Source organism: Python bivittatus, unplaced genomic scaffold, assembly GCF_059951505.1.
Source record: "Python bivittatus isolate LINGU-HERP-01145 unplaced genomic scaffold, Pbiv_v1 ctg000050_np1212, whole genome shotgun sequence".
NCBI classification, from domain to species: domain Eukaryota; kingdom Metazoa; phylum Chordata; class Lepidosauria; order Squamata; family Pythonidae; genus Python; species Python bivittatus.
Genome location: NW_028277033.1, coordinates 2,093,025 through 2,115,837, shown reverse-complemented (window position 1 = coordinate 2,115,837; position 22,813 = coordinate 2,093,025). Strand labels below are relative to the sequence as shown.

Genomic DNA, 22,813 nt, shown 5'->3' with positions numbered 1-22,813 from the left:
TCAAAAGATTATAGCAGTGTCACCAAACAATGCCCAGTTACCTCAATAAAAAAAAAAAATCCCCAGAGTGGACACAAATAGCTTAGGCAAACTGTACTTATTAACAGGAAATACCTGAACACCAAAAAGCTAAAATGTACTTAGAATAACAAGCAGCTTTACAAGCAAATCTTAAAGGCTGATTTCAGCTTTACATTTCAATAACTTAACATATCTGGAGGCACAAGCATGTGTGTGTATTTGTTTATTCATAATTCTGAATTGCCTTGGGATACCAAAAGTAGTTCTAATTAAGGTGATTTAACAAAATTGTTGACCTCACTTTTCGGAATATCCATTGATCCATTTTGTTATTTCAATGGCTACCATGTGTTAAAAGAAACATAACATGCACACATTTGTACAGGTTTCATAAAGTCTATTTCATTATTTGTGGGTACCGCATCCAACAGTTAAATACATTTAAATAATGTATTATGTAGTTACTGCACTAATGCAGAATTGAGAACTAGATAGAGAACCAATTTAACTAAAAACCAGCTAACAAGGAACTGCCTAAATATTCTTAATACAGCTCTTGTTCTAGGGCATCCCACTGAGGAGGAAAAAACCCTCCAAGTCATACTGGAATTACATTTTTAAGGCCATATTCTTCCGATATCCCATTTTCTGCAGCAGCTTTCATCACACCTTTAAGCCTCCAATTCCAGGCCAAGCCCAAGTTTATGTCCACCAGCATTGATGTTCTTCCCATCGATTAGGGCAGACAGCATGATCTTCACACCTGCAGATAAAACACAATTAAAAGCAGGTTCCATCACGCCTAACTTTCCCTTAGCTGACGCTTCCGGCTAAACCTGTTGGTCTACTCCCATTCACCCTTTTAGCCTCCTTTCTCTTTGCTGTTTTCTCTCAATGCCTTTCTTCAGCCTAGAAGTTCCACTCAAGGGAATTCCCAGGGGAAAAAAAAAAACTTAGTATCTCTTTGGAGATACACGGAATTGTTTGAAAGAATTCCAGATCTTCAGCTACAGTAAGATGTTTTCTTGCCAGTGTGTTTATTTACCAAGCTTCACACACTACTGACTGAGAACCCTGGCAGCTTACACAAAGGAATTATGACATCAATTCACGAAGGAGGCATCCATGTCCGTGTGCCCAAAATCCAATGTGGAGGCCACTACAATCATACCTACCTCCCCCCACCCTCTTCTGTTCTAGGAGACTTAGTGCATCTAGTTTGTATAAGCCACACACACCTAAAAACTGGGAGGGAGAAGGGCCAAAGATGTTGACCCATCCACTCCTCCAATATCACTGTGTGTCAAGCTTCCTGCAGTCCTTCGTCCAGAGATCAAACTTAAAAGTGTATGGCCTCCAGAGAAAACCTATCTACCCTCACACTAAGGAGAAATATACTGCAGAATTCTGCAAGACCCTTATTCTCACTGGAATAATAAATCTAACTGTAAGTCTGTTATTTCAGAATTCAAGGCTCACAGTTTTTAGAACATTTCCTTTATACAAAAGTGTTTCCCCAACATAGAACACTATTTGTTTCTGGGTGTATAATACTATTTTTGTCAAGATGAGCTATCATGACTTTCCTCCTGCAGTTAGAGGCAGAAGTGCCTCTAGCAGAGCTTATTACAGTGAGAAAAACAGGATTAAATGTTGGTATCAGAAGAAGATACAGAAGAGAGTATAGAGAAGAATGTGATTAAAATGAATCTCCTGTATTTTAGTTGAAATATGTGATTAAATTTTCACACTGTTGCTTACAACAATGCAAGGCCTATATAACTTTTTATATAAACTTCTACAGGGTCTCCATGATCACTCCACATAAGAACACGGGTTCTAGTTTTCATGAATTTTGTATTGAGTAACAATTGTTTAGTTCTCCACACAACTGAACATTGTGGAAATTAACATCAGGTGGGAAAGAGATCTTACAATTCTCTCTGACATGGGACAATCACGGCTTGTAGTAAGTATTATGTACTTGTGGATACTAACATTTTAAATGTTTTTCATAAAACTAAATCCTGAAACATTCCACTGTACCAGCATTACTTTAGCTGGTATTTCTCTAGATGTTTGCAATTCTTATCATCTTTCAGGGATAATAATTAGAATTAGGCATATGCAAGCATTTCAAATTCAAAGTGTGCCGCTTTGAGTGCAAAACAGGTGTTTTGCATTTGAAATGGGCTATTTCCAGTTGTTTTACAAAAGCTTTGAGCATGAAAAAAAGCATTTCAAATTCCCAATGTTTTATGAAGCATTTATGAGAAATGTAAAATTTCTGGAAAACTTTGAAGCAATGGTATTTTTTAATTCTTGAAAAGGAACAGAGACAGAAATATTTGCATATATTTCCTTTAGCCTCCTTCGCAGATATAAATACTGTTGTCAATATCTACCCCAGTTCTGGTGCTCTGGTGCCTACCAGAGAACAGATCCATCTTCCTCTAAGTCAAGAGGAAACAAAGCATTGAGCAAAGGACTGTAAAAAGATTATCTGATGGAAGAAGTGCATTCCTGTCCTTATAGCTGTGGGTTGTCCTGTATGGCAACTTGCACAGAAATGTAATGAACTAGAGCTATAAATAGTTTTCCTACTACATAATTTTTAGAAATAATTTCAGATAGCAAAAGCTAGGTGGCAATATATGACCATTTTTGTTAATTATTTTACGTGTAATTTTTAAACATATGAGGACATTTATAATAGAAAACAACAAAAAGGTCTTAGGAGAAAAAAATGCCCTCTTTCCTGTGCCTTCATACAACTATTTCTGACAACAAACAGCATGTCTTTTCCAATGCAAGAAACACTCTTCAAACAGCTGGATCAGTATCCATTTGTTATCTTTAAACACAAGCTGCAAACCTATTTATAAGTTAACATCTATTACACCTAAATAATGGTTAACATCTATATCCAGCTTTGTCAGAGCTTCTCAAATAGAGAAATTAAAACTGTCATACTTGATCAAAGTAAATCCTTTCTGAAAAGTAACGTCTCACATTTTAGCAAATATTTACCTGGCCTCAGGGACTGGGTGTAGCCAATTCCAATTAGACTAGAGTTGTTCACTTTTGTCTGCAAAGCAATGACAAGCAAAATAAAATTCTTTCAACTCTATAATTTTTAAAGTAACTACAAAATCCAGTAAAAATACAATTGAAGTTTGCCAAATTTGCAATACACACATATAACTCCACCTATTTTTGCTTGTTTTAAATATAAATGAATAAAGAACTGGGTGTTTACATCTCATAATAAGCTTTGAGCCACTGGGAATAGCACTAATATCAAGCAACCAGTTAAATACCATTCTATGTCAATTCCACCCAGTGCTATTCCTGGGGTTGTGAATACAATCCGGATTGGGCCAAAACTTATTCTGGAATGGACACTCGCAGGTCCTCATTCATTTCTATGCATACCTTTGCTCTTGTTAGCATGAGAGTGGCATGCCTCATGATGTCTATCAGTGGAACAGTTCTTGTTGGGTTGAAGAATTCTTCCCATTCTCAAAGTAATATAAGTCACTACATGAAGCTCTTGAAAGTTCTCAAATCGGCTGACTGGTAAGCCATAAACTGTTGCTCCTATATATTCAAAGTTCCCAGGACAGAACTCCCAGGATAGAATTTTCTGCTTTTCTTCTGGACCATGCTGATCCAGTTGTTATGGGAATGGTTTGACGGTTTTCCAAAATAAATTTTCCAGAACGGGAAATAGTTTGTGATATTTAGCTCCAAACGGGCAAACTATTCCATCCCCAAAACACTAAGTTTCACACACAATTAGTAGTCCATACTGAATGCTATCAATGGCACAACCTAAAAATTAGCCACAGATTTAAGAATTATAAACAGTTTTAGAATACCCACAATAAACAATGTAAACAACAGTTAAGTCCACCGTCTGCAACATATACCTGCAAAAAACAGAGCTATACCAGCAGTAAAAGAGTAACAGATGGTTTCACTTCAACATACAGCATAACGTTTCTTTTAAAGTAGATTTCAATCTCTGCTCCTGTACTTACTCTATCTTTCCTTAAGGGCTAACAGCAGCAGGGATGTGATTTATCTTTGCTACTTGATTTAATAACACACAAAGTTTCTGTGGTTAGGAGTTTTTTTTAAAAAGGAGCCAATCACAGGATGCCAGAACATTTGAAACAATGTGGATCAAAATAACCCCATATTGTCCCAAGCTCAGAAAAGTTCAGGGGATCTTGTTCCAGATTCAGGAAGAAAGCCTGAAACATGGCAGGTACTGTTCAGGATGCAGAACTGTTTTGAGCTTCAAAAGTTTTGAGGTCAGAATGTTTTCCACCCTCTTTGTTTTATGTTCAGATCAGCCTCAGAATTGCAGTTGACAAATAACCTGGACACTGCAAACTGCAATACTGCTGCTTCTTATTTCAGTCTAATTATTTCAAGAGAACCCTTATATTTTACAGGAAGTTTAATATTTGCATTATTTTATTTTCTGTCTTTTCTGGACTAACAGTGACAAAACGTTTCAGTATCCTTTTACATTGATCCCTCTCCCGGTGAAGAAAGCATCAAGTGAAAAAGGAACTCGATTGGAGTATCTCACATGTATGTAAGGATGCCAGTACAAGAAGTCAGCCAAACTCTGGTGTATAAAATGATCCTGAAATTCGTCCCCAACATCAGAACTGCAGAGGGAAAGAATAAGCCCCAGATCCTCTCCTGACCAACACCTCCTGTCCAGAGTTTTAGCTCTGGGTTTGCTGCACATACAATCAACTTCTGCTTCTTCCTTTTGGTTCCAAGTTACAGAGGGGGAACAGATACAACTGACTGCCAAAAAGACCAGCGCCACCGCTTCTCCGCAAAGGGAACAGTGGAATTGTATTAGCTTGGTATAAGTGTTCAACAGATGGCTGAACAGGCACACACACACAAGAAAAGCCTGCGGATTTCAACTACCCTCCCGAGCTCTAAGTGGAAGCAGATGGTTGAGATACTGCTTTTGAACTGGCTTCAAACTGCATTTTTAAAATGCATCACTAAATCAGGGATAAGCAGCCATAAGTTTTTGATTGCTAATCATGGCTGCCCAAAAATGTCTGACTTTTACATAAAACAGGAGAAAATTATTGGCACTACTTAGCACTAGCCCAAAATGGAGATGCACGAAAATCAGACTTAAAAAAAAAGTTTATGTTGCTTTAACAGAAAGTAAAACATAGTTTCTTACCTTGTCATTTACAATGGAAGTCAGGTACATTAAATTTATATAAACTAAAAGGATAATGGCATACCTACGGTGAGTCCACACAACTCCAGGGAATCTCAATTCAATGCTGCCAAACACCTGATACTTAACCATTAGATGCCATTTTTATTGGTGACTGAAACTTACCAAATGTTTGAAAGGTACACAGTGCCTTTGACACTCAATGTTCTTAATCAGCATTGCCTTATTATAATCTTCGATAAATTCATGTTACTTCCATATGAGAAATATTATTCAGCAGATTCACAGCAGAGATCAGAGAGTGAAACAAGTAGCTACTTTGTATCACAGAGTAATCCCCAATCACTCTTAGAACCACTCAGAGCAGGTAGCTCCCTACCATCAATAATCAAAAGCCAAGAGGGCCAAGCCCGCAGGAAAAACCACAGCCACTCGCAAAGCCCCAAGGTTTTCAGACATCAAGTCTATGAGTCAGTCCTTGCATCTTAAAACTTTTTATTCGGGTTACTAAACCTACACAGCAAGGCTGGGGTTGGCCAACTTAGAAATCCAAATCAAGCACAAACCTTGGATGAGAAAGGTGCACTAGAGGCTTCACATCGGTACAGGATCTTTTCAATTTAGCACTGGGATTGTAAGAAGTTTTACTTACGGAAATGGATGCAGTAGGATCCAGCTGATACTTTGCTGCAATTCCAAAACGAGTGCTATTGGTGCCAGATACCCAGTTAAGATTTATGGCAGTTTCAAGGTTCTCGCTGACCTTCTGATAAATTGAGCCACCAAATTCTGACCCATCATTGCTGAAAAATATTGTAGCAACAAAAAGACGTGATAAAACAAAACAAATTCAAATTAAAGGATTTTCTTAATTTCCCCCTTACCAAGTTATTCTTAATTTTCTCCACTAACTTGTCAGTTTTAAGTAAAAAAAAAAAAGACTGGCAAAAGCTTTCCTTAGCAGTTTATAAAAACTGTTTTAGAACATAAGTGCAGTAATGCTAGTTTCCCAGAATGTCTATACAGATATGTATCACATACAAGCCAGCTGCCAGAAAATTTTTGCTAGAAAAATTGACAGCACCAAATAACTGTGCACGCAGAAGCAAATACAAACAGGATGGGACAGAGGTACTTTCTATATTCTATAGACATATGTCACGAACAGGCGAGAGCCTGTACAAAGTCTTTTCAAAGAACAGAGAAAGAAGAAACAGAGGTCTGCAAACATTCATTTCATGACTATGTCAAGGGAAGGCCATGGACTTTTCCAAATATGTACAAATCCATATTATGCAGACTTTTAAGTTTCATCCTACACTCATAAATGTACAATCATTGGGAGCAAAGCCAGAAGACTTTTTTTTTCCCTTCCTAGCGTTTTTCCAACAGGTGCAAGGGTCCATTTTTTTTATTATTTTTTTTGGATCAACCAAATGTTGATCCACTGGTTGCAACAGGAATTGACTGACCAGCTTGTCACCCGAGCCTGATATCATGGGCTGAGAGAGAGTGACTGGACCAAAGTCACCCAGCCAGCTTTCATGCCTAAGGCAGGACTCCTGGTTTTTAGCCTGGAGCCTTAACCTCTCCAAAGCCAGAAGACGTATATATACTATAAATTAAATACAACAATATTTTCCTTGTGCAGAAGATTATGAGCTCAACCTGTTAGGCACAGTTTCTTTTAGGTAACAAAAAATTATTTTCTACAGGAACCTATTGCTCTATCGAAGTAACTGAAATTGCCTTGTCTGTGTTTATTCAATTTGCCCAGTTATAAAAGCCTTCAAATCTCCAGGAGTTTTCATGCAGTGTATAAATACATACATCAAGTGAACAAACTCATAAAAATAGGGCCACAGTAACTTAAACATGTGAAGAATTCTAGCTTATCATGAATGAGAATGTGTTGGAATATGCAGGTCAACTGCTTCTTTTAGGCTCCTTCTGCTAATGGTGATGGCAAAACAAACCACTGAAGTTTATTTCATAGTTTGTTTACCATGACATGGAAAACTGCAGCTTGTTACCCAAATAAATTGGAGCTGAAGCCCCAGCTGCAATTCATACCCTATCAATTTAAAAGAATTGTGTACTGCTTCTCAGTTTAAAAAACCCAGAAGCAGTTCACAATAAAACATCAGCTTCAGGTAAAACTAAAGATCCCTGGTAAACAAATCACAGCAGGATTTCCCATGCTTTATTTAGCTGCTCTGACTAACAGGAGGAACCAACCAGCTTCTTCGTGCTTCTGGCTAGCCACATGAGAACAGAGCACGATTGAATTCACTCATCTTAGTAATCATAATGTTGATCACCCTTTCTGATAATTAAGCATTCAGCAATTAAGCCCTACATACTATAGGCATATTCAAGGATATCACAGCTCCAGCAAAGGGACACTATTTCCCAAGACAGACATTTAACTTTCTGGATGTCTTTGTGAACAGCAATATGATTGCGCTTAGTTTAAAACTTACACATTGGTATGCAGTTGGAAGTCCCCGGTCTTGTAACCCACAGAGAAGTTATTTCTTGTCAACTTGGATTTGGCACTATCAAAGGTCATTTGGTAACCAGCAAGCCAGCCCTCATAACCCAAGACAACGGATCCATGGATGGCAGGTCCAGCAAAATCAAAGTCAACGTCACACCCAAGGTTTATGCATTCACGCTTATAAGCAGATTTGATTTTGCCACTTTTCTTTCTGCAAAGAGAAATTCTTCAGTAAGATTTGTTTTTCCTTCTGATGTATAAAACTCACATCTAATCTTTAGCAGAAAAATAAGAAAAGCCCACCTAGCACTCCTGAGTGGTGGACAAAATAAAGCAGAACTGCCATCAGAAAATGATGGCATCAACGTACTTAAGGGACAAGAAGGTCAAAGGATGTTTACTTCACATTCACAAACCAATTATGAAGGGCTTAAGTTACTCAATACCAATCCCTGGCATGTCTAAGATGGGCTATAAGAACAAATTAAAACTGAAGAGAGTTCCATCCAGCTGTCACAACAAATTGAGCTAGCTGGACCAATTAAGTGATTCTGAGAGCCAACCTAGACAAAACTGCACACTGTTTATATAATATAAAAATAAATATGCACCATTATTTCTCTCCATAAACCAGGCAGATACTAAAACCAAAATGTGAACAATATAAAAAGTGATCCTTTATGTTAACCCAGAATGTGGAAAACAAAGCAATTCAATTCAGACAGGCTTCTTCCCTTTTTCTTACTCAAGAAAAATACATCCACTACATTTTATACCTACTGCTATAGAAAGGTAAATATTTCAACTGGATATAGAAGTTTCAAGGGTTAACAATAATGTCAGTTATGCATGACTGGAAATCAATGTCTCTCAACCGGCTTTTGACTTAAATTCTGTTTCTGCCTGAGAAAGCAGAGGCCAAGGCAAATATCCATGTGTCATACGAATATGATTTTAACATCATCATAAATAGTAAGCTACTAACATTCTTTTCAAATCTTCCTTGTTAATCCTTTTCTCACTTTGCCTACCTGGAATGTGCCAAGATAGAGTAACAGAGAAAACTCACCCAGTGTTTGGCGAGAAAGTTGTATCAAATGTTAACTTCAAACCTTTGGCAATCTAGTTTAGGAAAAAAAAAAGTTAGCTAGGAATTATCAGCATCCCCTCTTTAATCTCTCTATAAATACAAACTAAATTACCTGATCTTCAATTGCCATTTCCGTTCCCAGAGTATTATCTGTGTTCCATTTTTCTGTGAAAGTCACACCATACTCAGCCCACTTGTATTTGGTCTCCAAGCTTCCATTCACTTTCCCTGTATCTGTGTTTGATGAACCAGATGTTGCGAATTCCTAGCAAAGCAACAGAGACAGATGTTCTTTGTTTAACAAATGAAAAAGCAGATGCCAAAAGGAGACATAAGAATCAAATATCCATCATTTTACGAATAGTTTGATTCATTTTATTTCAGCATCTTTTATTACAATTTAGTAACAATTTGGAAGAATCAGATACTCCACACACATTTGTTTAGGTTAAAAGTTACCAGTGCATACTTCATAAAAATCTCATACAATGTATACTCCTGTCAAATGCAGAGCACAAAATAGCCAGGATGGGCGCAATGAGACATTACTCTAAAGCACAGTTTGGCAGTCTGAGAATGAGTAAGTAAAATCCTCAGGATCACACCTCCCCCCTACTTTTTTAAGCAATGGTAATTTCTGGTCCATGTTTGTAATAAAACATGATTTATTTCTGCCAACAGAACTGTAGACCAATATCAGAAGTTACTGAGGACATAGGGAACATGCAAGCCTAAAGCCTGTGCAAACCCATAAAGCATTATGTCTGAATAATCACAAAACAAAGGCTGAATCATATAGGGCCCAAGTTAAGATTTATAATAATAAAAACCAATAATAATAAACATCCTGGCTTAAATTAAGACTCTCTCCCAACCATGAGTTGGAAAGCAAGAAAGTAAGTTCCATAACCTATTACTGGATTGCTCTAACTGCAAGTTGCCATAACAACCACATTGTGCTAATAATGATACAGCTCATCGTCCAGATTTGTGAATGTTATTTGAAATTATGGCTAACTTTAACCTGCCCCATTAGGACATCACTTCAACTAAGATTAGCGCAGATCAGGGAAGAATGAGAAGAAATCCGCAAGGGAGGAAAAGGAATGGGCACAGAGCACACATTCTGACATGACCATGGAATGAGAATTAGACAAGGTCAAGAAACCTTCTCTTTCCCTTTCATTTCCATCTACCTGAATTGGCTAATTCTGAAGGAAAATGAGAACAGCTGAGCAATGAATGCCCCAGGGAACCAATTCTTGCCTCTCATGTTCCTAGAGGTTTCTTGAAAACTGCTTCTCATGCTAGGTCCTGCTGCCTGGGGCTCAGACACCTAGGAAAGCTAAAGCACCCCCTCTCTGGATAAAAGATAAATTATCTTACAACCTAGCCATTATTACTTACTATTACACTTAAGTACTTACCACTCCACTTGTGGATTTAGTTTTCACATCCAATTTCACCAGGCCAAAACCTTGACAAAATAAAACTGAAGTTAATATGCCAATCTTTCAAGTAATTAATACCATAGCCAAGTATTAACTTCAGAAATTTCAGAACAGACTCTTTCTGGTTGCACTACTGCTACTGTAACATAGCTTTGATTTTAGAACTATACTGAATATCCTATTTTCTTATCAACTCTGAAACTGCCTCCAATGCAGCTGAGGGAATAAACACTTAACTATTTCTTTTGGACTGGCAGGCACATTTGGAGTTTTGAGAGCATATCGCTGACACTCATAAAACGGCTGCAGAAGCTGTGGCTAGGCACAAACTAATTTACAAGGAACCTGATGGGTTATAAAATACTCCCTACTACTATAGCTTAAATTTGTCTTTTTTTTTTATCGGGGAGGGAGCATACCCAGCATTATTTATTAAGAATGCCTGTGGGTCACATATATTGGCAGCATACGCTTTTCCATTTATGTTTTTAAATTAAATTTTAAAGTAAAATAGATGAAGCAGGGATCCTGGCAATAATTAAGGAATGTTTTCATGGGAATCAGATTACTTATTTCTTCTCTACCTGCTGACAGCTACCCTGTATAGACCTGTTCATGTGCAGATGTAAATGTTTTTAATAGCACAGTGAAGACAGCTGTCTCCATATTGCATCATAAAAAAGATTTCCATTTGACAACATATGTATAGAAGCTCTACCAAAAAAAAAAGAAAGAAAAGAAAAAAAGTTCCTCTAGGACTCAGTGGTCTTAATCTTCCTCTCTCCTACCAGGCTAAACATGTCATTCACAACGAACACGGAGAGATCTTTACAAGATCTCTGAATGTTAGGAATCTTATACCAACATCTGAAGAGAAAAAGATCAGTTTTCCACTTCCCACATACCACTTATAACTTTATATTCAGGCAAATGAATCAGGGGTTGTTGTTTTTCAGTTCCTATTTGTAAATCACTGTGAGATACAGCTGCTATAGAGTGCAATGAACTGAAAAATTCAAGATCAATCAATAAGCTTCTGTCAAATAGTATTCAGGTCTCAAGCGCTAGGCCCTATTCTTTCCTGTAACCAAATAACCGGCATCTTCCTCACACATTACAAGTGCCAAGAAAAACTGACACCGCTTTGACAACTTCCGTTTGGTAGTATGGTTCACCATCTGAACATCAGCAACACTGCACCTCTCCTGCTCAACCAAAACAAAAAGCATTTAAGTTGGGCACAGAACTATCACCATACAGCAATTACCCATATCCACTTTCAGAAACGTATCCCTACACTTCAGGGGGAAGGAGCAACGTTTTGGTGGCCAAGGGCTGTATTTAATATTTTTGAGGAAGCTGAGGGCCACAGTGGGTTGGTTTTTCTCTTTTTCTCTTTGGATGATTTTTTCTCTTTGTTTTGGAGGATCTTTGGAGCAATTTTTATTTTGTAAACTACAAACTGCAAGCCTATTGTAGTGATTAATTTTTATCTGTTTATGCCTCCAAATGGAGAGAAAGCATGATATCTATTTCTAGTAATAGGGATCCAAGCAGGCTCTAGGGGTTACATATGGTCCTGGGGCCTCAGTTTCCCCACCCCAACTATGTGTGAAAATCTAAAGCACTAACACTTGCCGGTGTATGCAAAACCTACTTTTTCAGGAATGAATGTTCCACAGAACTCCAGTATGTTGTTTTCCTCTGGGTTGTGGCAAAACTCCACAAACCACTTCTATAAAATTGCCAGGCTAGTGTGGTCCAAAAGAGAAATACAACATTCCAGTTTTTCAAAACACTAAATTGCTAGAATATTAGGTTTTCCACATCTCTATTGGTTGACTATTAAAATCACAAGTATTTCTATTTCTGTTCTGATCCTGTATAGAACTTTCCTATTATAAGAATGACAAATCTTATTTCAAAGTAAAAAGGCAAAATCCGTCTTTATCCAAACTGGCTTGAGCAGATCTGTTACAAAAATTCAATAGCAATTACATGAAAAAGAAACTAAGTAATATGGATTGGGGTTTATTGGCAAAATAAAGACAGTATTATGACAGGGTCAGTATAAAGAAAATATTACGCTAGGGTCAGGACAATTCCCTATTCAAAAATTTTCCCTATACAAATATTCATACCAAATCCTTTGTTGAAGATGTCTCGGGCAGACTTGCCAAGGTCGCAATAGGCTGGTGGAATAGCCATTGGCGCTATGGAAACACAGTAATGAACATGTTAGTACTGCAAAAAGAGAATAGGTAGAATAATTATTTCTATGCCAACTACACAGAAAATTCATAGACACTATTAGTCTACATATTTTTTAAAAGAGAATTGGTTTCAGATGCAGCAAAATGGCACTGGTAGTCCAGCACTCTGCATTTTTCATTACTAGGAACCACAAATTAAGATGTTCAGACCAACTCCCCAGATAATCAAAGCCATACTTTTCCAAATCAACATGTTTGGGTTTTTTTCCCAACTACAAAGAAATACATGTTTAGTTGGCTGCATCTTTTCCACATCCTGACAACTGCAAATTTATTCACATAACACAAATAAAATCCAATATCCTCTTTATTTACGAAGTTTGTATAGTAAGAGATCTGCTTATTCATTCATGAATCTGGGCTATATACAGAAGCACTGAAGACCATTGAAAATCCATGACATTCAAATCATGGACAAAGAAATTATCTGCAATGTTATTAAACTTGCAGTATAAGTCTGATGTTATATTTAGGATGCATTTGTTTTAATACAGAACATCTGTTCTTCAAATCCTAATATGCAGATATTAAAACATGACTTCCTCTCTCTGCTATGAAAAGATTTGCCTGATTTTACATCATTTTGTTAAGCACAATAGCAAATCAAACCAATCATTTTCTACTCAGCAACAAATCAATGAGATTCTACTCAAATCAACACATTTCCCATTCCACGAGTTTAAAAATCAGTTAATGCTTTGACTGATACAGGTTTGAAAGAATTATCCTCCAACTCCAAAGACATAAAATACAGTTTTAAAAGAAATGTCCTCCAGTTCCAAGGATATAAAACCAACTTAAATTCAAAGGCTTCAGATTCAATCCCAAAGGTGCTTTGCAGCACATGGGGCTGGGAATACAGGTAGTCCTCGACTTACAACCATTCATTTAACAAACATTCAAAGTTACAATGGTGCTGGAAAAAGTGACTTACTACCAGTCCTCGCACTTACACCCGTTGCAGCATCTCCACAGTCACATGATCAAAATGCAGGTACTTGGCAACCGGCACGTATTTATGACAGTTGCAGCGTCCCAGTGTCATGTGATTGCCATTTGCAATCTTCCCAGGGGGCCTCTGACACACTAAGTCAATGGGGGAAGCAGGATTTGCTTAATGACCGCATGATTCACTTAACGACTGCAGCAAAAAAGGTTGTGAAGTCAGGTGTGACTCACTTAACAACCACATCGCTTAGCAATGCAAGTTCCTGTCCCTATTGTGGTCGTAAGTCAAGGACTAGCTGTATAGCTCCTGCCCACAACTCTTTAAAGCAACCATATCTTCTTCAGGAATAATATGTTAATTGTGGATAACAGCCTTGCAATCCCAGAAAAAACACAGGTGTTTTAATGTGTTGCAGACAGGCATAATATTTATGCTCCTGCAGTCTCCAAAGAACCTTTTCTGAACTACTTCCAAATCAACATACAGTCCTACAAATAATTATCCATGACATAAAAAGTCAACCTATACATCCACCTACCAGTATTTATATTTTCCAGGAAGTATCATAAAAACATCTGTATGTTCTATTTCCACATTTAAATGGAATGGCTTCTCATATCCTAATCTTATTTCTTAGGAGATAAAAGACTAAAAAATGGGTCAATTAACTTAGTGTAACTTCTGACCAGGACCTTCCAGACACAAATGAAATTGAACTTTCTTTTCTCCTTCCCTTTCTGTTACCATCCTGAGATGCTTCCAGGTTCAGAGTTGTTACTCACTGGTTTATAAAAATGCATATTTGCAAGCAAAAAGCATGATGTGCCAAATTAAATAATTACAAAGAAATTAGAGAAGCAGCTATACTTCCTAATTTTAGTTATGTATTGACTTCTAGAAACAGAATGTTAAGAAGGGGAAAAATTAATTTGCAAATCCCAAGTCTAAGCTCAAATGCAAGCAAATGTAATTAAATCTTAAATTAGGTAAGTTGCATAATTAAGTTGCACCTTTCCCTGAAGCTCTTCTTTGAGATGTCTCCACAACCTCATCTTAAGCACCCTTAAGGAATTGTTAGAAAACTTTGCAAGTATCTATAACTTCAAATATTAAAATAGATCATAATGAGGAACACGCAGACATTACAGAAATTTCCTTTAAAATACTCATTTAAGATGGTCCTAGATTTGTTTTGAATAACTAATATTGTCAAAGCTACACTAAGAATTATCCCTCTATTAGATATTAGTCTTCCCTCCAAACCTCAATATAGCTTATAAAATTGTTAGTTAAGTTACTTCAACATCCTTACATTAACTCTTTCCCTACTTACGTCTTGGTGGGCGCTGACATGCTGGATTAAAAGTCATAGCTATTTAGTCCAATTTAGAGTATCTACAAAATGGGGAAGGGGGAGATTACATCAAAGTTAAGGTTAGTAACTCTTACAGACCATTTCAACAGTTGCATTCTTTATTTTTTTCATTGTTACATTTGCAGGTAATTGAAAATATTTGTGTGGCTCCTCTTACAAACCAAAGCGCCCCTTTGTTTGGGGAACCTGCTTCCGCCCCAGGCAGAGGCCGAGAGTCTGGCCCTTTCAGCGACAGATTTAAAAAGAAGCCACCCAACTCAAGCCATACGATTACCAAGCGCAACCCTCCACGCGGCCATCTTACAGACAGCCACGATCCTGGCCCTCTTCCTCCTATCTCTGCCTCCAGCATCTACTACACCCGCATGTTAGCGGCACGCCCTCCTCCCTTGCAAGCGCGTGCCTTGCAGGAACGGAATCTGCTGCTCGAATACCAAAAAAAAGGGGGGGGCAGGAAGGGAGAGAAAATAAGGGGGAGCGGTCCCCTCCCACCACTTGGCTGGCAACCTTAAAAAAAAATAAAACCCTTTAAGGCGGGCAGACCATCCAGGCGGCGGCTTCACGGCCAATTCCTCGGAAGTCCCGCTACAGCCCTGGCGACTGCCTGCCCCACAAATAGGGGCGGGAGGCTGACAGGAGCTGCGGAGAACGACCCGACCCCGTCCGACCCCCCGGGAGGAGCCGCGGCGAAGCCCCGCGAGGAAAGGGGGCCGCGGGGAAGGGGCGGCGCGCGCCTCCGCCCCAGGGAACCGCCTGTGCAGGAGCCCCGTTTCCATCAAGGCCCCTTGATCCGAGTTCGATTCATTCCTTGGCGGAGTCGTCCGTCCCCCCAAAGTCCTCCAGGGCTCCCAGGGGAGACCCACAGGGCACGGGGCTGCCTTCTCTCGGCCGCTGGGGAAGGGCAGGGCAGGGCGCTGGACACGCGGGAGGCAGGGAAAAGGCGGCCCGGAGGCGGAAGCCGCGTTCCCACAGGACGCGTCGCGGGTCGGCCGGCCCGGGCCGCGTCCCCGGCGGGCCCAGCCTTGCGTTCCCCTCCGCCCGCTTCCCCCGCCTCCCCACCCACCCCAGAGAGGCCGGAGAGCGGGGCGGCCTGGCCTACTCCGCAAGGCTGTTTCAGGAGGGCCGGAGAGTCTTCGGGGGAGCCGCCGCTCTGTGAAATGTCACGAGCCCCTCAAGGGCCCCCACCGCCGTTACCGTGGCAACGGCGAGCGCCGGCGGCCCTGCTGGCCTACCTGTCCGGGCAGGGAAGGGGCGAGGAGGGAGCCTCTCTCTCAGACAGGCGCGCGCGCACCGCTACCGCTTCTCCGCCTCCTCTCGAAGGCCGCACTGGAGGGCGAAGTGAAGGAGACGACGCGCGCTCGCCGCGGGCCAGGACCCCGCAACGATGGGGGGCTGCCCTGGTCGGCGCCGGAGAGAATCTCCCCCTTTTCCGCCACCGGCTTCCGCTCGGCGCCCCTCCAGAAGACATGAGACGCTGAAATGGAAGAAGTCGAGCCCACCCAGCGAGCAAAAAGGGAGAGGTTGGGGGGCGGAAGCCGCCTACTTCAGTCAGGCACAGATCTAGACAGCCCTTGTGGGAAGCAAGAAGGGGGCGGGGTTCTGGGGAGAAAGCGGGAGGGAGACCCGAGCGCGGAGAGAAAGGGGCCCGGCAAGTGGGGCGCCGACACGCATGCGCTATCAGGGCGAAGGGCTGGGAGGTTAGCGTGACTGCTGAATGCTTCGTGGCGTCTGTTTTTTTTTACTAAGCCTGGGTTTCATTCTCTCAACTGCATGCATAATATATCATTTAATGACTGTGAATATTTGCTCTTGTGTGCAGTTAATGCACAAACGACAGCTATAGTTGAAAGGCAGATTTAAGCAGGCGGCCCTAGCCAGTGCTCAAGCTGCGTGAGATGAGGTTGCAAAAATGCAGGAATGTCCATTCAGTATTGGAAACTGTAAAGTACCCTAGAAGCACGAGAGAGGAATGGAAGAGCATGGCTCTTGCCCTGCAGACTAACTCTCCTATCAGTGCTGTCTGGCATGGGTGTTGGCGAGGGTATCAAAATCCGCAAGAGAGGAGGCATCGCTTTGCAAACAAAGCCCCCCCCCCTTTTTTTGTACATGTATATACAGCTGCTGCCTGTACGAACGGGCTGTGGCTTCAAACAATGCTGCCCGCACATTCCTTTGCAGATTTTGGCACTCCCTGTGGATGCAAGTGCCTCCAGGAAAGATTCACCTTGGAGTTTATGAAAGGCAAGCTAATGAAGGAAGAGCATTGCAGAAAAAAGTGCAGAGCAAGGAGTGGGGAAAAAGATTACTGTACTACATTTGGAAGCCGAAGAACGGAAGAGGTCCTCAAGGCTCGCCAAGGGAAGCTGTGCATCAGCCTGGTTCGTAGGCACCTGGGCCACGAGCCACATGATTAGCAACAAGGGATGCCTCCCAGACGTAGGCGAACATACGAAAGGCAAAATTCTCCCAGCAGATAGAAACCAAGTGTGGAAGGAATTGGACAAGGAATCGTGGGGTGTTCCACCACCTCCAGTGTAAAACACAAGAGCCCCACAAGAGACATCCTACATCTGGCAGGGCTAAAGGGGAGCCTAATTTATGCAAAACACTCAGCCGTAAACGGCTTTAGTCTGTAGTTCTATGGAAATAAATGCATAATCCAGAACAGGAAGAAGAGTCTCATTTAGGAAGTCACAGGAGCACATCTGAACGCACTCTTTAGCGGAATCAACCCACTCATCAGAAGTGCAACCATATGTGATGAAATGATCCCTAAGCCAATAAAGGAACTTGCAAACCAGAACACAGGGGCAGAGCTGGAAATATCCCCTTGTACCATATTGATGAAACACACATGCTGCATCAGGGGAAAGATAACCAGTGCACCACTACAGGTAGTTCTCAGGTTACAACCACTTGTTCACCAACCATTCAAAGTTACGACAGTGCTGAAAAATTTACTTGTGACTGGCTCACATTTACAATGGTTGCAACATCCTGTGGTCACATGATCACCATTTGCAACCATTTGCTGGCTTCCCACAAGCAAACAGTAATTGGGACTAGAGTTTCTGTCCCTAAGTGATGCAATTACATGACATCATGCTTTATGACTACATCACTTAGTAATAGAAATTCCGGTCCCAATTACTGCCATAACCCAAGGACTACCTGTACTGTAAACCAGTTGGAGCCTGCCAATCTGTCTCCTGGAGATGATACACAGCAATATGTATGGTTTTATAAGGACAATGATCCCTGCTGAGACTATTTCATCACCATTATTTATTTATTTATTTATATTTCAAATTTAGATACCGCCCATCTCACGAAAAAGTGGCTCTGGGTGGTTCACAATAAAACAAATATTAATTCAAATACAATAAGAATAGAATAAAACCAAACACATACACAAATAATACTTCCAAGATGTTGATGATCGGTAAGATGTTAACATATGGGAGCATCTTCAAGGTGCTAGCCACCCCCAGGGTGAGTTGCCCCTTTTTTCACCCCATGCCAGTTGGCACAGCCAGGTCTTAACTGCTTTCCTGAAGGGCAAGAGGGTTGGGGCTTGCCTCACCTCTGGGGGGAGAGTATTCCATAGGGTGGGGCCACGGCAGAGGAGCCTCTCTTTTTGGACCCCGCCAGTCAACATTCTTTCATCGATGGGGTCCATAGCATACCCTCTCTGCCTGACCGGGTGGGACGGATGGATATAATGGGGGTGAGATGGTCCCTCAGGTAACCCAGTCCCATGCCATGTAGGGCTTTAAAGGTGATAACCAACACCTTGAACTGGACCCGGAAACTAGGACCCAATGCAGCTCACACAGCAAATGTGTAACATGTGCCATCCTTGGGACACCTAAAATTGCCCATGTGGCTGCATTTTGAACCAGCTGAAGCTTCCAGATACTTTTCAAGGGTAGCCCCATGTAGAGTGCATTGCAGTAGTCTATACAGGAGATGACTAGAGCATGAGTGAGTGACTGGAGGGACTCCAGTCATGAGTCCAGGAGGACCCCCAGTTTACACACCGGGTCTCTCTGGAGCAGTGCGACCCCATCCAGAACCAAAGATGGTAAACTTCCAGATACAGAGGAGCCTCCAACCCACTCCGTCTTACCAGGGTTCAGCTGAAGCTTGCTGTTCCCCATCCAGACTCCTACAGGCTCCAGGCACCGTGAAAAGGTAGTCACATCATCACTCAGATCACCTGGGATGGAGATGTATAACTGGGTATCATCTGCATATTGATGATACCTCATCCCATGGTGGCGGATGTCCTTTGTTGATAATCACAGTAGACATACCAGAACGTATCTCATAATCATAAAAATAAGATGCTGGGCTAATCAAAGATTATGTGGCAGTAGCAACTAATACATTTCAGTGCAAACCTATAGCTCTCTGAACTAATGGTGGAGAAGAGGATATGAGCAAAGAAACGGGCATGCCTGAAAGAATAGGGCCTTGAACAACAAACTACAGAGCCTTATACTCCAGCGTGAGCCCGGGGGGGGGGGGCATAGGAAAAGAATGGTTTACTGGTAGTCATGGTAAGAAGCATCAGATGCCCACCCATCTGACTAATTCTGGGGAAAAGCACTGAGAACAATAATCCACCTACAAAATTAACAGCAAGAAAGGTCATTGCATGAACTATGACATAATGAGCTAACAGTAATCGGCTAACAAGCTTACATACATACATATTCAGTATATATATAGAGAGAGAGAGAAAGACAGGCATAGAAAGCTCAAAGCTTGAGTGAGAGCCACTGAGGGTATGATGATGGGATACAGTGAGAAGAGCCAAAGATACAAAATTCTGAACATGCAAAGTGATCATGAACAACAACGAATGAGGTGGAAGTGGGAACCACGGAACAAAAAATAATTTATTCAGTTTATATGCCACCCAACTCCCAGCAACTCTGAACACATGCCAGTGAATATGTCTGAGATGCAAACTAATACATCCTCAGAAACCTGTCAGCCAAAGAAGAAGCAGAAGACCTGTTCAACCAACCAGCTGGTGTCAAGCCAGCAAGCTGAAAAGGGGAACCTGAAAAGGTCAAGTTGGGCAACCAAGATCATATCAGTGAGAAGATATATTGTTTAGAATACTGGTGGATATTTGAACCAGCCAACTGAAGGGCTAACCACAGATAAGGCCACCAGATGGGGAGAGATTGCACAAGAAGAAGAGAGAATCCCTTCAGAAAAGTGAAACTTGATGTTCTCCTGAGTATTCCAAATCCACAATGCTATCAGATGCAAGTATGTATTTACATATAACTAAGTTGATATGATCACATGATTAATCAGTAAAGCTAATCTGATCTGAGTATGACTCAAAGAAAGAAATCCTAAAGCTATGTAGCCCAAGGATATTCCCCGAAAACCAAGGAAGACTATGATGAGACATTTGCCCCATTTGTTAAGTACACAAGTTAAGTATCAGGAGTTGTACGTGGAACAGCTACCAGAAGGGACAGACCAGGTTGCCTTTTTATGGGCAAAAAAAAAAGGAATTTTTCAGAGAAGTAACCTTTGAAAAAGTAAGGCATATTCATGCTGCTACACTAAGACAAAAAAATGGAAGAACAGTCCATGGCTTAATTTTCATAGACAGTGTGCTAATCTATTATGGCAAGAGGATGATGGAAGTGAAATCATCTGGAAACTCAGTGAGAACGTTGAGATCAAGAGATCTAGGATAAATCACATGCTACTCTGGTTTTCTTTTGGTCTAAAGATCAGACATCATGACAGTGATTGGAATCTCAGAATTAGAAGGGCTGGAAAGGATCTTGCAGAAAGTTGCTGCATCATCTAGAAGTGACTGGTCTACTGTGAAAAGAGTGGTGTGATGCTTCAAAGGGACAATTAACAATGAAGCTGAAACTCTCCAAAGCTGACTCCCTATCTTGATGCAGATGACACCACCAAGACTGGCTGCAAGTCTATAATGGAACACCTTTTCCAGTTAGGTGGTGGGACTGTTAGCTGGGTTAGAAGGAAACAACTTCCTGTGACACTGTTATCTATAGAAGCTGAATATATTGCAGTGAGACATGCAATCCAAGAGGCACTTTTGCTCCCTTAATTGCTGATTGACATTGAGGTGGATGTGAACAAGCCCTCTCCACTCTTGGACTATCCCCAGGGAAGCATATGCTTACCTCAGACCACGCAAGTCAACTTCCAGCACCAAGCACATTTGCACATTGCAAGATGGTGTTGTGGTGGAGAAGCAAGATGGACAGTCAAAATTTGATCAATGCTTGGTTTTCCATCACTTTGCAGAGAAATACATTCCCTGCTTTGGTGCAAATTCTGTTTGCCTTTTTTGATTCAAGGGCAGCTTCCAATCTGATTTCCAGAAACAGGTCTGGAAGAAATTGCCCATAGCTTCTCCTCCATTCAGGATGAAGATCATGACACTTCCCAAGAATAATTCTGTGTAGTTTTTGTGGGATACGTCCTCCTTTTCCACCAACCTGTTTCTTTAATGGTGCTGAACAGAGGAAGAAACAGCTGGTGTCTTATTTTCCATCTCTGTTCTGTTGTTGTGTACATAAAAGGGTTAAAGCTGAATAGCCAAAGGCCACTTCCTTTGAGACTGTCCATGCAAATATCTGGGTGACTTTTTCAAGTTTTGGCTGTTTGGAACAAAAATTAAGGCTGTTTCCTTCCAGTAAAGTATGCTAGGTACAATCCTTTGTTATGCAAGTCATAATGCTAATAATAATATACCAGCTAACAGATTGCAGAGCCTCTGGAAAATGGTATCTGAAGTTGTACTATTATCTGTGGCATGTTCTCTCCGTAATAAATATATATGATAAAGTACAGAACACATTCCAAAGTCTTCCTATATGTCCTACAATTATAATATTCCATATTACTGTACAAGATTTGATTGCACTGTCAAACACTGCACCAAAATCAGACTGTATTCATTCATATGTGACCAAATATTAATAATCACATACACACAAATCAAATCAAATCACAGCAATGGCTCTGAAGCTAGAGAGACTCCAGGGTGGAGTTTAAGTGTTACAGAAAGGAAGGAGATCATCAATCCCTGGCTCAGAAACTACATGTCCAAGTAGTGACCAGGAGTTGAACTTGAAGGACTGTCATCCAAATTCTTAGAGTATATTCCAAACCCAGGATCTACTTTTCAAGTTGATATAACCTCTTTCTGGCCCCATGAACATTAAGATTCTGAACTGTGTTCTTGCTGTTTCATCAGGAACAGTGGGTGACTGACTCCCAACAATGTTTTGATCTTGATCGGACAGTTTTGGACCAAGCCCCAGAAGTCTCTGCTGTCCTAAGGCCCCTGCTGGGAAATGAATAAGGCCATAGTACATGTCCTCCTCATCCTCCAAAGCAATGGTTTCCTCCTTAGCTTTCCAATTCATTTGTTTGTCTTCTGGTAAGGGTGGGAGAGAAAGGAGGAGTGGGAAAGGCTCTGCTACTATACCAGGATGATAGGTTAGCTTCTGGCTGGGTCAAGAGCAGGGGAGAGTCATTAGAATCACAGAATCATACTGGTGAATGGAAAGATTGAAAGGGACTTTGGTGATCACCAGGTTCAATCTCCTGCCCATGTAGGAATCCACTGCTTCAACCTCTCTGATGGATAGCCATCCGGCCTCCATTCAAATGCTTCTAGCAAAGGAAAATCTACCACCTTCCAAAGCATCTGTTCCAGTCCTGAACAGCTGTTACCGCTAGAATTCTTTTCCTGACATCTCTTTTCTTGTAATTATTCTTTCTTGTCCTGCCTCTTGGAACAACTCCAACAATTCTGTCTTGTCTTCTACATGACAGCCATTCAGATATATGAAGACAGATATCAAGTCCCCCGCAGTCATCCCCAAGCTAAACATACCGAACACCA

General features: G+C 40.9%; 1 protein-coding gene across 2 annotated transcripts; it reads right to left on the bottom strand.

Moving 5' to 3' along the window:
- Nucleotides 1-229: 229 nt before the first annotated feature.
- VDAC2 (voltage dependent anion channel 2) lies at nt 230-16,279 on the bottom strand. Of its 2 annotated transcripts, XM_007439925.4 has the most exons (10): nt 16,122-16,256; nt 14,848-14,909; nt 12,434-12,505; nt 10,269-10,318; nt 8,954-9,106; nt 8,821-8,873; nt 7,735-7,962; nt 5,904-6,054; nt 3,052-3,109; nt 230-784 (listed from the first exon to the last, which is right to left on the bottom strand). In XM_007439925.4, the coding sequence occupies exons 2-10, from the start codon at nt 14,882-14,884 to the stop codon at nt 693-695; spliced, it is 894 nt and encodes a 297-aa protein (XP_007439987.1). In that variant the 5' UTR covers nt 14,885-14,909; nt 16,122-16,256; the 3' UTR covers nt 230-692. The 2 variants fall into 2 exon arrangements, with proteins under 2 accessions (XP_007439987.1, XP_087985058.1); XM_088128932.1 differs by lacking the exon at nt 14,848-14,909 and having other exon boundaries at nt 16,122-16,279.
- Nucleotides 16,280-22,813: the final 6,534 nt, after the last annotated feature.

Coding starts and splice junctions, on each gene's coding strand:
- VDAC2 (XM_007439925.4), bottom strand. CDS start 14,884: ATGACTTTTAATCCAGCATGTCAGCGCCCACCAAGAC. Junction 9,107..10,268: donor CTAAATCCACAAGTGGAGTG/GTAAGTACTTAA, acceptor TTGCTTTGCTAG/GAATTCGCAACATCTGGTTC. Junction 785..3,051: donor CACCCAGTCCCTGAGGCCAG/GTAAATATTTGC, acceptor TTTTATCTGCAG/GTGTGAAGATCATGCTGTCT.